Source organism: Myiozetetes cayanensis, unplaced genomic scaffold, assembly GCF_022539395.1.
Source record: "Myiozetetes cayanensis isolate MyiCay16 unplaced genomic scaffold, myiCay2020 scf20-37, whole genome shotgun sequence".
Lineage (NCBI taxonomy): Eukaryota > Metazoa > Chordata > Aves > Passeriformes > Tyrannidae > Myiozetetes > Myiozetetes cayanensis.
In genome coordinates this window covers 14,741,939-14,758,503 of record NW_026087412.1, presented here as the reverse complement: position 1 = coordinate 14,758,503, position 16,565 = coordinate 14,741,939, and the positions used below count along the sequence as shown (strand labels likewise).

Sequence of the window (16,565 nt, the reverse complement as noted above, 5' to 3'; positions counted from 1 at the left end):
GCACAGACCCCACCATTAATTAAGTTTCCATGCAGTGACAGCCCGCCAAAATGTTTGAAATAAACACCGAACAATTGGGATGGGATGATACAGGCCGGGAACAAAGTCCCCGGCCAGAGGGTGGAGCGGAATGGAAATGAGGGATTGTAAATTGGGATGGTGGGAAGAAAGAGGGAAGGGGGAAGGGGAGGGGGAGGCGGGCGGGGAGAGGAGGATTCACAGCCCTCCGGCCATGAAATGATGCTGAAAGAAGTCACGCTGCTGGAATCCGTGGAAAATGAGGGGCCAGAGGGGCTGCGGGTTAAGGTGGAGCGGGTCGGGATGTGGAGGTGTCAGGGGGTTGGGGTGGGGGTCCGGGTGGGGGGCTCTCTGCCTGCTGGCCCTCGTGCTGAGCCATCAGTTGCCTTGTGGAGTTTGCCAGTGGGTGGCTGGGTCCAGGGTCTGGCTGTGCCCCAGAGGGTCACGGTGACCCTGGCATGGGGGGACACGGTCCCGGGGCTGATCTGGTGTCACCATGGGGAACTGAGGCAGGCTGGGCTTGGAGCTGGGCAGGGAATCCAGCCAGGAACCCACAAATGGGTGCCCACGGGCGACATGGCATCAGTGGTGAGGTGGCACCGGAGGTGGGGTGATGCCAGAGATGAGGTGGCACCAGACAGGGACTTCAACCCATCGATACCTATCTCCTACCCGGGTGGGTGCTCAGCACCCTCATTCCCTTGGGACACCCCAGCATGCAGGGAGGTGGGACATGGGTGTTTCAGGCTGGAGGTGGGTGCCACTGTTGCCACAGGCACATGGCAGAGTCTGCCCTAATGTCAGCACCCCGGGGGGAGGGGGTCTGTACCCTCAGTCCCCCAACAGCCCCCGACCCACCTTAAGTGGGTGTTGCTGGTTAAACCTCTGCACCAGCCTGACCAAACCACGGTGGCCACCAGCCCTGGTTTCCCTCCACACGGCATGGGCCACCCCTGCATTTGGGGCATGGCAACTGGGGGGGTCAGGAGCCCCTTTGGTACACCCACCAGAGCTGGGGCTGAGCTGGGACGGGGCAAAGCCCCCCCAGCACCCCGCTATTGTCTCAGATCCCCGGACCAGCTGATGGCGCTGAGCATCTCTGGGCACCCACGGGGATGCCAGCCGTGCCTGGAGCTCTGGCCTGTGGCCTTGTCCCCTGAGTGTGTCCCCAGCACCCCACCGTGTCCCCTTTGTCCCCGGCTGCCGCAGGGGGGGTTGTCCAAGTGGGACTGGGAGGACTTGGGGGGGTGTCTGGGTGCTGCCCGCCCCCTGAGAGCTCCCCGAAGCCTCCGGCCCCTGTGGCGGGTCTGGGACCGCTACGGGCCCCCTTTTGGCCCCGATCCCCCCGGGTGTCTCCGGGATGCTCGGGCTCGCAGTGCCCTCTGGTGACCGCGGTCACTGCGGCCGGGAACCGCCACCCCCGGGCGGGGGACCCCGGTGGATCCCGTGGGACCCGGGTGGGGCGGGGGAAAGCCACGTCCCGCAGAGAAGCAGAGCATCGACTCGTCCCGTGGGACCTTCAAAGACCACCCGGTCCTACCTCTGCCCTGGGCAGAGACATTCCCGCCGGGCCAGGCTGCTCCAGCCCGGTGGGGACCCACAGCTCCTCCAGCTTCTCACTGCCTCCCCTGCAACGTGTTTCCTCCTTATATCCAATCTAAATCCACCCTCTTCCAACCAAAGTTGTCACCCCTTCTCCTGTCTCTACAGGTCCTGGCACAAAGCCTCTCTCCATTGCTATTCCAAGCCCCCTTAAATATTTCCAGGATGCCTGAAGGTCTTCTCCAGGTTGGACAGTCCCATCTCTCCCAGGTTTTCCCCACAGGAGAGTTTCTTCCAGCCCTCTGAGCATTTCTGCGTCCCTTCTGGACCCGCTGTGACCGATGCAGGTCTGCTCTGCCCCAGACCCATCTGTCACCCCAGAACACCTCTGGGCTCCAAGCAGGAGGGGCCCTGGCTCCTCTTTTTTTTTTTGGTGATCCTCCCTCTTCTTGCTGGGTTACCCCAAGGTTTCTCCTTTCTTGGGCAGCCACCATCCAGCAACTCGGGGACCCTGACACGTCCCTGGGACATCTACGCTGCCACAAAGGGTCCCTGTGGGGTGGCTCTGGGCACCCTCCACCCTGTGCCATGGGGGGGGTGATGGCAAGGGCAGGAATGCTCCAGGCTGGGCTGTGCCCACGGGCAAAAATCCTGCCAGAAAGGCAAAATGGGGACTCGGGGTGGCAGGGGATGGAGGAAGGGGAAAGCCTTTCCTGGGATGGGGCTGAGGGGGCTGAGCCCCACACTGGGGTCCCAGAGAGCCCAGTGTGTCAGGGACCCCCAAGCAGTCCAGGATGGGCATGAGAAGTTTGTTTTGGTGGGGCAGGGGATGGGAATGGGTGGGGGTGTCCATGTGGGGGCCAGGTGGGCAGGTTGAACCCCATGGAATGGCTGGGGCTGCACATGAATGGGGGAAACTGAGGCACAGGGTTCTGGCAGCAATCAAACAGAGACCCCCAAGATTTTGGTCATGTGGGGGCCCAGGGGTGCTATGGGGCACTGGGCTGAAGCAGCACTGCCTCTTGGGCAGCCAGTGCCACTGGTGGGATGTGGCAGTGCCTGGGCAGTGAAGGCCAAAGTGTGGCAGTCCCTGCAGCAGAGGTGCTCCTGGCAGAGATCCTGCTCCATAATCACCCTCTGCCCGAAGCACTGGGGGTCTCAGACACCCCCTGCAGCACCCAGAAGGTCTCAGCAGCAGCAGGGTGGGAGCAGTGGGCACAGCGACAGCGCCATGCCGTGCTGGCATCTCCTCTCCTCTGGAAGCTGGGTGCTGATTTCACTCTGGCTACCAGGAAGAGGGAGGGAGGTGGCTTTGGAGTGGGGAGGACTCGTTTGAGCATCCATTTTTAATGAGATAGATATCTATTTTTCCCCGAGCTGGCTTCCCCCACATTGATCTTTGCCTGCTCTCCTGCCCGTACCGGTGGCTCCATGGCAGTGGGAAGCAGCAGGACAAGCATCCCCAGCACTGGGACCCTCTTGTCTCCCCAAATCCTGCTCCAGGAGAGGGAGTGACCCTTACTTGGGCCGGGGTAAGGCAGGAGGGGCAAAGGGCCCCCTTGTCCCCTCTGGTGGAGTCACAATCATGTTGACTATCCCTTGGGAATGTGGCTGTGCTCCAGGTAGAAGGGCAACTGGAAAAGGAGCACTTGGAGTTTGGGGGCTGGATCCTGTCCTCCTGCTCTGCAGATTTAATCTGTGGCTGGCTGAGACTCTGGCAGCTCCACGGCAAAACCCCATCGTCCTGCCTGTACCTCAGTCACCCCATCCCCAAACCACGGCCCGTTGCTCCCCACCTGTGTCTGTGAGGGTGAAGCAGCACCCAGAGAGGAGGAAGGGTGTCTGGGAGGTGAGTGGGTGCTGAAGGTGTGGGAGGGAGCAGGATGGGGTGTGCAGGCGAGCGGAGCTCCTCTGGCAGGATCCCACCCCCACCCAACCTCTGCCCACCTGCCACGGGGCCCAGCCATGTGTGCTGGGGGTTCAGGGCTGAAGGGAAGAGTGTTTGGGGAGAGGGCAGCTCAGCAGAAGCCATTTCTCTGGGGTTCCTCCCTGCTGAAGGTGTGACCTGTGCCCAGCTCCTGGATGGGGGAAGCAGAAGGCTGTTGGAGGCTGCGCTGGGAGCAGGATCGGTGCCTTTGCTTTCTGGAGTCATCCAACAGCTTTTTGGAGCCTGTGCTGGCATTTAACACTCACAGCTCCCTGCAGCGAGGAGTGCCATGGCTGAACACTGCCTACCTTCCCCAGTGTCCTACCAGCCTGGTACCACTGGCCCCCACCCCACCCCAGCCCCACTCCTGGCTGGACTCCAAGCCCAGCAGCAAAGGGGCATCGCTGCTTGCATGGCCATGGCTGTGTTTGGGGGAGGAAAGGGTTTGGAGAGGCTCGAGTCCCATCAGCACACGGGGAGCACATCTATGTCCTGGGGACCAGGGGGCTCAGGGACAGCCTTGGGCCATGCTCTCCTGGATCCTCTCTCCTCCTGGAATCTTGCATTTTTGTAAACCCCTTCCTGGGCCCAGGAGGGGCAGAGAGAAGGGCTGTGACATGCTGGCTGCTGTTGCTGGGCTCTGACTGGGCTGGCAGTGAGGGGAGGCCAGGCTGGGCAGGATCTGGCACACGAGGAGCTGTTCCCTCTTCTCCTTGCCTCGGTCAGTGGCGAGCAGGGAGAAGCTGAGCTGAGGCACGGAGCATCCTCCCATGGTGGTGAGGGCTGGGATCTCTGGAGGTGGCTGGAGAGAAAGGGCCCAGGGATCCAGCTCTGCCCTGATATGTCCATCCTGTGCTCTTTTGGGTGTGGGGTTCCTCCTGAGGGGACACTGAATTGCCTGGGATAAGGAGGGAGAACGTGATGTCTTTGTAAGATTTGGGTCTTATCACAGAGGACAAATACTGCTGCCAGAGGGGACCCCACTGCCTGTTGAGAGGAAGTTTTGCTTGGCCATGCTGGGAGGCTGGAGCTCTGCCTCCTCCCTACAGTTCCCCCATGCTGGGGGCTGGGGGGGACAGGAGCTGCATCTCTCAGTGCTCCTGGAGCAGAGCTGTTCCCTCAGAGAAGCACAGAGTGGTGGGGACCTGAGCAGATCTTGGCTCTGGCACCTCAGCCAGCTTTTCCCAGCTCCCTGGGCACGGGGCTGGCCCTGCAGAACCCGACCTTGCTCTGAGGGTTTTGCCATTTGGGAAGGCTGTGGGACCTGGGAGAGAGCAGTTCTGGGGGGGTCCCTGTCGTGACAGCTCTGCTGCTTGGCCACGAGCTGCCTGAGACCCAGTGATGGATTCACCAGCACACCAACACTGAGGGCAGCAGCAGCTGCCAGCAATGGGACTCAAACCAGGTGTTTTCCCAGCCCCTCCTGAGCCTCTTTGTCCACTGCAAGGTGGGATGAGCTCTTTGGGACCGCTGGAAGCCAACAAGGGAGCAGGAAAGCTGCTCTCAGCCCTCTGGTCTCCCGAGGAGCTCTCAGGGCCACCTCAGGAGGGAATTTCCCAGCTCCCATCACACAAACAGCAGCTCTCTAGGGCCAGGTAGAGTGGTGAGGCCCTGCCCTACGATGAATTCCTGGCTTGTGCAGCGAGGAAGAGGTAGCACTGAGTTTGGAGCTGTGTTCTGAGCCTCTCTTCCAGCTCACCTGTGTGAGTGCTGAGCCCGGGAGCGCAGACCCACCTGTGCACGCACCCCCTTCCCCCCACAGGCATAGCATCTCCCTACCCAAACATACCCATTGCTCCTCCATCTCTGGGGGAGCCAGGGGCTCACCCAGGGTCTTTAGGGGCTCCTCTGCATTTCTGGGGTGATATAAGCCCTCTGAGGGGTCCTGATTTCAGAGGCTTGGGGGTCCTACACCCCCCTCAGGGCACGGGCAGCGCTGTGCCCCGATGGGATCAGAGCAGGAGGCAGCAGCACACCAGGGAGCGGGGCCATGCAGGGAGAGCCTTGCAGTGGGATGTCTTTATTACTGCCATGTGCTCCGGTCGGCAGGTTCAGCCCCCCAGGCAAGAGCTGCCTGGCACTGCTGCTGGTCGGGGACATCCCGTGGAGCTGGGGGATTCTCGGGAAGCTGATCCCCTCCGGAGTGCTGGACAAAAGCCCTCGGCTTCGTGCTCCGCCACGGCTCTCTGTCTCGGGTGTGTTTTCTCCGCCTGTAGAGCAACTTGATTTGCTGCATTAGTAAAAATAGACAGGCTAATGAATTCAGCTGATGCAACCCTGTGTGCGCGTGCACGCGGCGGCTCCGGCTGTGCGGGTGTGTGTGTGTTTGTGTGTGTGTTTGTGTGTGTGTGTGTTTGTGTTTGTGTGTGTGTGTTTGTGTGTGTGTTTGTGTGTGTGTGTGTGTGTGTGTGTGTGTGTGTGTGTGTGTGTGTTTGTGTGTGTGTGTGTGTGTGTGTGTGTGTGTGTGTGTGTTTGTGTGTGTGTGTGTGTGTGTTTGTGTGTGTGTGTGTGTGTGTGTGTGTGTGTGTGTGTGTGTGTGTGTGTGTGTTTGTGTGTGTGTGTGTTTGTGTGTGTGTGACTGTTTGTGTGTGTGTTTGTATGTGTGTGTGTGTTTGTGTGTGTGTGTGTGTGTTTGTGTGTGTGTGTGTGTGTGTGTGTGTGTGTGTGTGTGTGTGTGTGTGTGTGTGTGTGTGTGTGTTTGTGTGTGTGTGTGTGTGTGTGTTTGTGTGTGTTTGTGTGTTTGTGTGTGTGTGTGTGTGTGTGTGTTTGGCTGTGCGTGTGTGTGTTTGTGTGTGTGTGTGTGTGTGTGTTTATGTGTCTCTGTGTGTGTGTGTGTTTGTGTGTCTCTGTGTGTGTTTGTGTGTGTGTGTGTGTGTGTGTGTGTTTGTGTGTGTGTGTTTGTGTGTGTGTGTGTGTTTGAGTCTGTGTTTGTGTGTGTGTGTGTGTGTGTGTGTGTGTGTGTGTGTGTGTTTGTGTGTGTGTGTGTGTCTGTGAGAGCACCACAACCTGTACAAGGGCATCCATTCACTCCAGAGGCTCCTGTCCATGTCCATGTGTGTCCATGTGTGCATTTATATCCCTGAGTGTGTATGTGTGTGTGTTTGTGTGAGAACCACAGGGCACCACAGCCTTTGCACCCACTCCCGAGTCCTCAGTGGGGCAGTGTGTGTCCGTGTGTGTCCGTGTGTGCATTTACACGTCCCTGTGTGTGTGTGTGTGTGTGCAGGCAGCCAGTAGCGATGGCTCCTCACTGCCGTGCAGCTGGAGCAGGGGCTCCTCAGAAATCACTCCACAGCAGCTTTGGATCCTGGCAGGGCAATAACAAAGGGGCAGGGCAGGCCGGGGGGGCAGGAGTGGGGGCTGCAGGGACCTCGCAGGGTGACAGGAGGGTCTCACGGGGAGCAGGTGGGGCAAGAGTGGATCCTCACAGGGAATTGTCAGGGCAAGCAGATCCTCTCAGGGACCTGGTGGGGTGATAGTAGGTTCTCTTACAAGGACCTGGCAGGGCCATAGCGGATCATCGCAGGGTCCTGGCAGGGTGATATCAGGATCTGTTACAAGGACCTGGCAGGGCAATAGCGGATTTTCACAGGGTCCTGGCAGGATGATAGCAGGATCTCTTACAGGTACCTGACAGGGCAATGGTGGATCCTCGCAGGGCCCTGGCAGGGCGAGAGCGGATGCTCACAGGGACCTGGCAGGGCACTACCCTCACAGGGACGGCTGAGGAGGGTCCCGCAGGGGCCCGTTTGCGGGTTCCCTTGCGGGATGCGAGGCTCGGGAAGGGCGGGCTCTGCCGCTGTCCGCGGTGCTGCTCGGGCCGCTGTCCGCGGTGCTGCCCGGGGCCCGCCGCTCTCCGCCGTGCTGACCGCGGTCCCGGCGGCTCCTCGCCGGCCAGTCAGGGTGTCTCGTGGCCTCTCCGAGCCCAGCTGCCCCAGAGCTCGCCCCCGAGCCTGACCGCAGCTGTCCGATCCAGGAGCCTGGGATTTCCCAGGCAACACCTCTCAGGGCAGCACTTAACAGGGGGACAGGTCGTCCTGCCCATCTCGAGGCCCTCATCCCTCCTCACTACCAGCTGCTGGTAAACTCTCCAACAGCTTGGACAAGCTCTGCCTTCCTGGCAGCTTCCGTCCTGTTCACCCCATCATCCTCATTGTCTGTACAATGTTTGTGATGACAGGCTCTTAGAGCCCCGTTTTCTTCTCTCTTCCTGCGTCAAATCCGCCCCCCCAGCACCGCATCATCACTTATTGTGGGTGACAAAACCCTCCTGAATGAAGTGACTTCTCTGGCAGTGACGTCTCCTGTGAAATGTGCACCCTGGAGTGGATTTGGAAACTGAAGGACTTTGACCTTTGCTTTTGTCAGGTTTACTCCCACTGTGGATTGGGAGCTGCCACTGCACTGCTGGGAGACACTTCCCCGTGAGCCTGCGAGAGCAAAGGGGGCTTGTTATGGGGTTACAGATCTGGGCTGTTCCTGTGAGATCCCAGAGCAAGGATGGTTGTACCAAGTGCTGAACAATCCTGATGATGTTGACTGGCCCAGTCATACAATCTGCAAACAGTGAGGTGTCAGGGAGAGAGGGCCAAGTCTCTGCTCTCCTGCTGCTTTGGGGTGGTCAAAAAGCTTATGAAGGTGCTCGTGGAGCTCCTGGACATCAGAGAGGATCTGCACTGGCACCTCCAAGGCAGACAGATTTGTGTGTCACTGTCCATCCGCTGTCTCCGTGGGTTGGGAGGGCCTGGGGCCGGACAGGGCGTGCCCTGGGTGTCCCAGCACACAGCAGTTGGAATCTCCATGGGATGTGGGAGTTGCATTTTCTGTGTTGGAGGAATGTGGCCTCAGCCCTGAGGTGCAGGAGCCTGGGGGGCTGCTTGGCTGCAGGCAGGGGTTTTCCTGCAGCAAGGGAGGGCAGATCCCAGTGCTGTCAGAGGCAGAGGAGAGAACAGCTATTGGACCCACTCCCCTCCCCAGTGTGTGTCCCCAGCCCATCTTCTCCACACTGGGTCTTTCCCCAGCACAGTCCTGCTCCTGGGGGTGGTAGGAACACCCAGATCCTTGCCTGTCCATTTTCCCAGAAACAAATGCCTGCCCAGCCTCCCACCACCACTGTCTGGAGCCACCTGTGCCCAGAGGCCCGAATCTCTGTTCATCTTTCTATTTGAAGTGACTTCCCAGCTCACTCAAGGTTCAGGATTTCTGTGCTCCAGACAGGCAGCCTCAGTGCCTGGGGCAGCAGGGACCTGGCTCAGCTTTCCAAGGCAGGGCTGGGAAAGCTGCTGGATGCACTGAGCCCCCCCGAGCGTGGCCTCAGGGACCAGCCCAGGTCTGAGTTGGTTGTATCCCTTGCCAAAACCTCCTGCTGGTTGTAGTTCAGTCCGGCTACTTGTCAGCATCTGTCTCCTCCCATGACTGTCCCCTTGGGCTGCCAAGGCCCCAGGCTGCCCCTCTGTCACCACCTGCCCTCTCCCTGGGGACAACCAGCATGCTGAATGCTCTGGCTGTGGGCTCTGTGCTGGATCAACAGCCTTTCTGTGCCACCCGGCAATTATCTGTTGGGATTTGAGCTGTGTGAGACACCCTGGTGCACATTCTGTTTGCTTCCCCAACTGCTGCCAAGAATCCAGTCTCTGGTTTTAAGTTTCTTCCTTCTTTCCTCTCCTCTTCTCCTGCTTTCAAGCAAATTTAACTCATGTCCAAGCACCGGGGGCCCAGCTCTGCTGTCGGGCAGCGGGAGCGGAGGCAGCAGCAGCTGCATCCAAGTTGGGAGTGGCACCAGACTGTCTGCACAGGGCTGGGCTCATCCCTGGAGGCTGGGATCTCTCCTGAGCTGGGCTGTCTGCTGGCACCTCCACACCACTGCCACTCCCACGGTGGGAGAGGCGTCAGCAGCTCACACGGCCCCGTCCCAGGGCTGTGCTGGGAACGGTGTCCTCGGGAGATACCATGTGCTGTGCATCCCATGGGGTTTGCCAGCTGTGCCACTGGCAGCTGCCTGCGACTCCTGAGCTCTTTTTTGCATGGCTGCTCCCTCCCTGCTTGCTCCAGGAGAGCTGGATGAGGCCAGGGATGCTGTGAGGGTGACAGCGATGGGCTGGGGGCAGCAGGGGATCTGGGCTGCATCCCTCTCAACAGCCACTTCCCCGAGGCTTCATGGAGCATCCTCAGAGCCCACAGAGCTTGACCAGGAGCATTACCAGGCAGGATGCTCCTCCCTTGGTGCCCCTTCATCAGGCTCTGACCATATTCATCCCAAATAAAGCAGCTAAAATAATTCCCTTGATTTTATTGCTGTGCTGGGGGGAGCTGGCAATGAAGAGGTTCCTCAGGTTCCATCAGATACTGATGGATGGACATTCCAGGTATCCCTCAGGGCTTCAGGGCCGTATCCCTGTCCCCTGATCCATGCACTGAAAGCCCTTTCCTGTACTCCAGGCCCTCATCCTGTCCCCAGGGGCCGCCAGGAGCTGGTGCTTTCACGGGGTTTGGCACAGCACTGGCAAACAGGACAGGAGCACTCCAGCAGGGCCCCACACCAGGCACCAGCTGGGGCAGGGGGAGGGGGCTGAGCCCCATCAATAATTCACCTCTGTGTTTATAGAGGGAAACGTGTTGAATAATGGATGGCGGGTGCGGCGGGGCCGTGGACAGCCAGCCCTGCTGCCACTGCAATATTGATTGCCTGGTTTGCTGGTGCTGCCAGGCTGCTGAGAGGCTCCTGCCTGGCACGGGCTCACAGGGAGCTCTGCTCCACCACCACTGCCTCATCTCCCCTCCACAAAAATACTCTGAGGGCTGGAGCCCCTCTGCTCTGGAGCCAGGCTGGGAGAGCTGGGGGGTCCACCTGGAGAAGAGAAGACTCTGGGGAGACCTGAGAGCCTCTTCCAGTGTCTAAAGGTGCTCCAGGAGAGCTGGAGAGGGACCTTGGAAAGGGTATGAAGGGACAGGACAAAGGGCAGTGCCTTCCCACTGCCAGAGGGCAGGGTTACTTGGGGATGTTGGGGAGAAATCGTTGGTTGAGAAGGTGGTGAGGCCCTGGCACAGGTTGCCCAGAGAAGCTGTGGCTGCCCCAGCCCTGGAAGTGTCCAAGGCCAGGCTGGATGGGGTTTGGAGCAACCTGGACTGGTGAAAGGTGTCCCTGCCCATGGTGGGGGGTTGGAATGAGATGAGCTTTACGGTGCCTTCCAACCCAAACGTCTGTGGTTCCTGCTCCAGCCCCCATTGATGGCCGGATTGCAGCTCAGAGAGGGATGTGAATGTCCAGGGACAAACCCCCATCTGTCCCTCATCATGGGGGATGCCACAGCCATGAGGCCTCTGGGAGGACCCTGCTCTGTGCCCTGGCCATGACCCTCTGTGCCTGTGCCCACCCTCCCTGCATTTCCCGATCCCACGTGCCACCCTGCTCCCTGCACAGAGACTCTCAGGATCTCCCTCCCCACCTGTGCTACCACATCCCCCAGCCCCATCCCCGCTCCCTGCCAGCCTGGCAGCCCCTCACCCCACATCCCTGTGTTCCAGAGAGACCTGTGGAAGATGTCGAACCCGAGAAACGGCGACACCAAGCCCCCATGTTTGCCCCGCAATGGACTGGTGAAGATCCCCACGCAACCCAACGGCCTCGGCTCCGCCAGCATCACCAAAGGCACCCCCGCCATGAAAAACCGCCTGTGCCAGCCTTCCTCCGTGCCTGCCATCCTCAGCCCGGCCTTAGCCCACCGCAGCGACCTGCCCATCCCCAGCCTGGCCTCCCCGCTCTCCCTGGCTGCTCTGGCCAGCGTGTCCTCCCCTCCCGGCGCTTCCTTGGTGGGACTGAACGCCAGCGAAGGCTCAGAGCAGCCCTCGCCGGAGCGGCTGCCGGGCTCGCCCTCGGAAAGGCAGCTGGCGGTGGACGAGAAGATCCTGAACCGCCTGTTCTGGTACTTTTCGGCGTGTGAGAAGTGCGTGCTGGCACAGGTGTGCAAGGCGTGGCGGCGGGTGCTTTACCAGCCCAAGTTCTGGGTGGGCTTGACACCCGTCCTGCACACCAAAGAGCTCTACAACATCCTGCCCGGTGGAGAGAAGGAGTTTGTCAGCCTGCAGGGCTTCGCCGTCCGTGGCTTTGACGGCTTCTGCCTCGTGGGCGTCTCTGACCTGGACATTTGTGAGTTCATTGACAACTACCCCCTCTCCAAGAAGGGGGTCAAGTCCATGAGCCTTAAGAGGTCGACCATCACAGATGCAGGGTTGGAGGTAGGTGACCCTGGTGAGGTGACGGGGGTGGCTGAGGTGTGACGATGGTGGGTCATTCCTGGTGGTCCTGGGGGCACACACGAGGGCAGGGCTTTCTCTGGTCACAGGAAAGGGGCAGGCAGGTGGCACGGCCATTCCACAGGTGTGGGCAGCACTGGGAGCCCCTGCCTGTGGTCTGGGCAGCGGGATGGGTGCAGGCAGGGGGTCAGGATGCTGCCAGGGGGTTCATCCCTGCTGCCCATGGATGCTGCCAGGAAGGCAGAGCCAGGCAAGGTGCTGCTGGGCAGTGGATATGGCAGTGGGTTGACAAGCAGGACTTGGGATGGGGACATTCCCGCTTGGCTGGCTGCTTCCCAGCAATGGGGGGGTCACCCGAGCAAGGGGCTGAGGGTCAGACAGAGATGGGGCAACTCATGGTCCCGCACAGGGCCTGGCAAAGTCCCCACTGAGGTCCCTGCCTTGCACCATGGCCAAACACAACACCAGCTGCTCCGTGGGCACATCTTACCTGAGCAGTTCCTGTGCTGGGAGCAGGCATCAATCCTGACTCTGCAGACAGCACCTGGTACAGCACCGAGGCTGTGTCTGGGAGTCCCTGAGTGTCCCCTCCCACTCCCCACCAATGCTGGTGTGTCCTGCACCAGGGAGGCCCCAGGGAGGAGGCTGCAGCCAGGCAGGACCAGGAGTAGAGCCACAAGGGACTCAGAGGGATCTGGGGCGGGCAGGGCTGCACAGAGCATGGAGCTGTTCCCACCATGCCCTGACCCCCTGGCCCTCGGCAGGTGATGCTGGAGCAGATGCAGGGCGTGGTGCGGCTGGAGCTGTCGGGCTGTAACGACTTCACCGAGGCGGGGCTGTGGTCCAGCCTAAACGCCCGGATCACAGCCCTGAGCGTCAGCGACTGCATCAACGTGGCCGACGACGCCATCGCCGCCATCTCGCAGCTCCTGCCCAACCTCACCGAGCTCAACCTGCAGGCCTACCACGTGACGGACACGGCGCTCGCCTACTTCACCGCCAAGCAGGGCTACACCACCCACACCCTGCGCCTCAACTCCTGCTGGGAGATCACCAACCACGGCGTGGTCAACATGGTGCACAGCCTGCCCAACCTGAGTGTCCTCAGCCTCTCGGGCTGCTCCAAGGTGACGGATGATGGGGTGGAGCTGGTGGCCGAGAACCTGCGGAAGCTGCGCAGCCTCGACCTCTCCTGGTGCCCTCGCATCACCGACATGGCCCTGGAGTACATCGCCTGCGACCTGCACAAGCTGGAGGAGCTGGTGCTCGACAGGTACGGGGACGTGCAGAACCGTGCCGAGCTGTGCCATGCCATGCCAAGCCATGCCATGTCATGCTGAGCCATGATGAGACGTGCCATGCCATGCCATGCCATGTCAAGCCATGCCATGTCATGCTGAGCCATAATGAGACATGCCATGCCATGCCATGCCATGTCAAGCCCTGCCATGCCATGCTGAGCCATGCTGTGCCGTGTCACACCATGACAAACCATGCCATGCTGTGCTGAGCTGTGCTGGAAGCAGAGGGTGTAGCATGGAGGCCGTGGTCTGGGGACACCCCTGGGTGCCCCACTCCTGGCCAGCCCTGACGCCCCTGTCCCCGGCAGGTGCGTGCGGATCACCGACACCGGCCTCAGCTACCTGTCCACCATGTCGTCCCTGCGGAGCCTCTACCTGCGCTGGTGCTGCCAGGTAGGTGGGGGAGCACAGCTTGGCACGGCGGGGAGGGCAGGGTGGCACCTCCCTGGAGATGGGTCATGAGCTCAGGGTGGGCTCCACAGGCCGGCTGGAGACCCCAAGGCTTGGTGCAGGGAAGAGGGTACTCCTGTGAACTCAGCAGGACTCAGCCCTGGCACCCAGACCCAGCACCAGTATTGCCCAGCCCCAGTATCCTGCCCCAGCATCCTGCTCCAGGACCAGGCTCCCTGTCCCAGCTCCCTGCAGCTTGTCCTGCCACGCAGCACCTGGCCCCAGCCCCAGTACCCTGCCCCTGCCCCCAGCACCGTGTTACAGCATCCTGCTACAGTGTCCTGCATCCCTGCCCCAGCACCCAGCTCCCAGCACCCTGCCCCAGAATCCTGCACCCTGCCCAGGCTCACTGTCCCAGTGCTGCTGAGCCCCAGTGTTGTTGGTCCCCTCACTGTCCACCCCATTCTCATTCCCTTTTCGTTTCCAGGTGCAGGATTTTGGCCTGAAGCACCTCCTGGGCATGAGCAGCCTGCGCCTCCTCTCGCTGGCTGGTGAGACATGTCCCCAACCCAGGGACCAGGGGAACAGGACCCATGGGGCTGTGGAGGGAATGAGCATGGGGACAGGGACAAGCCAGGGGACAGCCTGGGGACAGCCTGGGGACAGCCAGTACCCCCCACCCTGAGCCAGTGGGCACCCACACCCAGCCCAGCTCCATCGGGAGGGGTCCGTGGCTGGGCTCTTGGGGTGCTGTGTTTTTTTGGGTGCTGATTTTTGGGGTTCAAGTTTTTGGGGGTGTTGGTTTTTGAGGTGCTGTTTTAGGGGACACTGGTTTTTTGGGGTGATCTTTTTGGGATAATGGTGCTTTAGGGTGCTGGTTTTTGGGATACTGGTGTTTTGGGGGGCTGCTCTTGGGTGCTGGTGTTTTGGGGTGCTGCTCTTAAGGTGTTGGGTTTTTTGCTGGTCTTTTTTTGGGTGTCTTGGGCACTTCTTTTTGCATGCTGATTTTTGGGGTTCTGGTTTTTTGGGTGCTTGTTTTGGGGTTGTTGGTGTTTTAAGGTGCTGGTTTTTTGGGGTACTGGTGCTTTATGGTATTTATTTTTGGGGTGACTTTTTTGAGCGCTTGTATTTTGGGTGATTTTTTTGCGTTTTCTTGAGGGGTGGCAGTACCATTTTTTTAGCTTGTCGGGGGGTTTTGTTCTGTTTTTTGAGGGTTATGGAGTGTTTTGGAGCTCTGGGCTTTGAGGTGCTTTTCATTTGGGTACGGGTATGTTTGTGGTGCTGGGGTTTTGGGGAGCTGATCCTTTAGAGTGCTATTTGTGCAGATCTTGGTGTTTCTGGGATGCTGGTGCCTTTGGGATGTTGTTATTTTTGGGGATGCCGACGCTTTGGGGTGACGGTGCACCCTGTTTCCTTGCAGGCTGTCCCTTGCTGACCACCACGGGGCTGTCGGGGCTGGTGCAGCTGCAGGAGCTGGAGGAGCTGGAACTCACCAACTGTCCCGGGGCCACCCCGGAGCTCTTCAAATACTTCTCCCAGCACCTCCCGTGCTGCATGGTGATCGAGTAGCGGCGGGTCCGGCCGCCCGCTCCCGCGCCCACCCCGGCCACCATCGCCCACCCCATCTCCTCCCGGCCCTGGGGGACACGAGAGATGCCCTCGCTTCCAGCCGACCCCGGACAACCCCCACACCGACTCCCCCGAGGGACAGGGGGCTCCGGGAGGAGATGGGGGACGGCGTCGCCCCTCGCCGGAGCCCCCCCGGGTACGATGTAAATTCCCCCCGCACCGCCGCCATCGCCCAGTCTCCTCCCAGTGTCCTGCCAAGCCCTTCCGGACAGACAGACGGACATCACGGAAACCTAAAGTGGGAAGGCGACGCTGTGTGACCCCCCCCCGGCCGCATCCTACTCCCTTCGCCCGGGCGCCGAGCGCGCACACGGCTCCGACATTAAGGACGCTCCTGGGGACCAAAGGATGCTCCCAGGGATGGGCGAGAAGAGGATGATTATTTTTGGCACCCGTGGGTGGTGGCGGAGGCTGAATGGGTCCCCTCACACCCCCGGAGCGGGTCACCGAGCCCACCCCCCCGTGCAGTGTGTCCCCCCCAGCCCCCAGCCCTGCCTTTGGGGCGCTTTCTCCTGGTGAATAGGATGTTCCTCTCCGCCCGCCCGCCGCCCTCGCATGCTCGCTTGCTTCAGTCTCGTGCTATGGCAGGTTTCGGGGTACCCGGGGGCACGGTGACAAAGTGACAGCCCCCACTTAGCCACTCCACACGGCCGGACCCTGCCCAGGGAGCCGGGCTCTCCTGGCCAGCACCTCCCTCGCCCTGGAGGATGGAGGAGGAGCAGCGACCCATCCGTCTGGGATGGGACATCCCGGGGGACCAGGGGCGGGGCTGAGCCACCGCGGGGACCGCCAGCACCGAGAAAAGGCAGCAGGTGGCACCCAGGACACACTGCCACCGCCACTGCTCCTCCAGCTGAAAAGCCATCGCCCCACGCCCGTGGCACGGGGGGGACCCGGGCTGAGCCGAGCCGGGACCGAGCCGGGACGGGGCTGGGTGCCCGCGGGGACCCAGCGCACGAGGGGGCTCGGTGGCCATCCCGGGGCATCGTCCGCTGTCACAGCAGCGCCGGGAGGAGTGTGGGCATGGATGTGGACATGGACATGGGCACGGGCACGGGCACGGACACGCTTTCGGTTTGTTTTGCCTTTGTACCGGCCGGGAAGGAACTGCTGCACCAACCGCCGCCTGCGCTCTCTCCTTTGTCCTAAACGCCCCTTTCTGCCCCCAAAATGGCGCAAGGAGCCTCGTGGCCTCGGAAGGGGGTTTGGGGCCACGGGGGCTGTGGGACAGGGTGGCGCTGCTGGGGCACGGAACACCCTGGCACGGGGGTGGGGGGCTGCCTGCACCCCCCTCCAAACCCACTGGTACCTGTGGGTGCCACACGGGTGCCAGGACACAGGTGCCAGGAGCCGGGGACAGGTGGCACATGGAGGGTCCCCCCATCTCTGCAGGGGACAGCAGCAGCTGGGTGTCACCCCTACAATCCCACGTTACACAGGCAGCCATAGCATGGCCCCAAATCCCGGGCTGGCGTGTCCCCATACTGTCCTTTTCAACCCCTCCC

The 16,565-nt window shown here is 61.0% G+C and overlaps 1 protein-coding gene across 1 annotated transcript; it reads left to right on the top strand.

The window, feature by feature from the left end:
- Positions 1-10,973: 10,973 nt before the first annotated feature.
- On the top strand, positions 10,974-16,180 carry FBXL16 (F-box and leucine rich repeat protein 16). Its single transcript, XM_050317687.1, has 5 exons — positions 10,974-11,722; positions 12,505-13,013; positions 13,350-13,434; positions 13,919-13,982; positions 14,852-16,180. Exons 1-5 carry the CDS (start codon positions 11,027-11,029, stop codon positions 14,998-15,000), a joined length of 1,503 nt encoding a protein of 500 aa, XP_050173644.1. The 5' UTR covers positions 10,974-11,026; the 3' UTR covers positions 15,001-16,180.
- The last annotated feature ends 385 nt before the right edge of the window (positions 16,181-16,565 follow it).

What these genes read in the sequence shown, in the direction of transcription:
- FBXL16 (XM_050317687.1), top strand. Translation starts at nt 11,027, where the DNA reads ATGTCGAACCCGAGAAACGGCGACACCAAGCCCCCATGTTTGCCCCGC. An exon ending in GAGGAGCTGGTGCTCGACAG is followed by an intron (nt 13,014 to 13,349) that starts GTACGGGGACGT and finishes TGTCCCCGGCAG; the next exon opens with GTGCGTGCGGATCACCGACA. An exon ending in GCGCCTCCTCTCGCTGGCTG is followed by an intron (nt 13,983 to 14,851) that starts GTGAGACATGTC and finishes GTTTCCTTGCAG; the next exon opens with GCTGTCCCTTGCTGACCACC.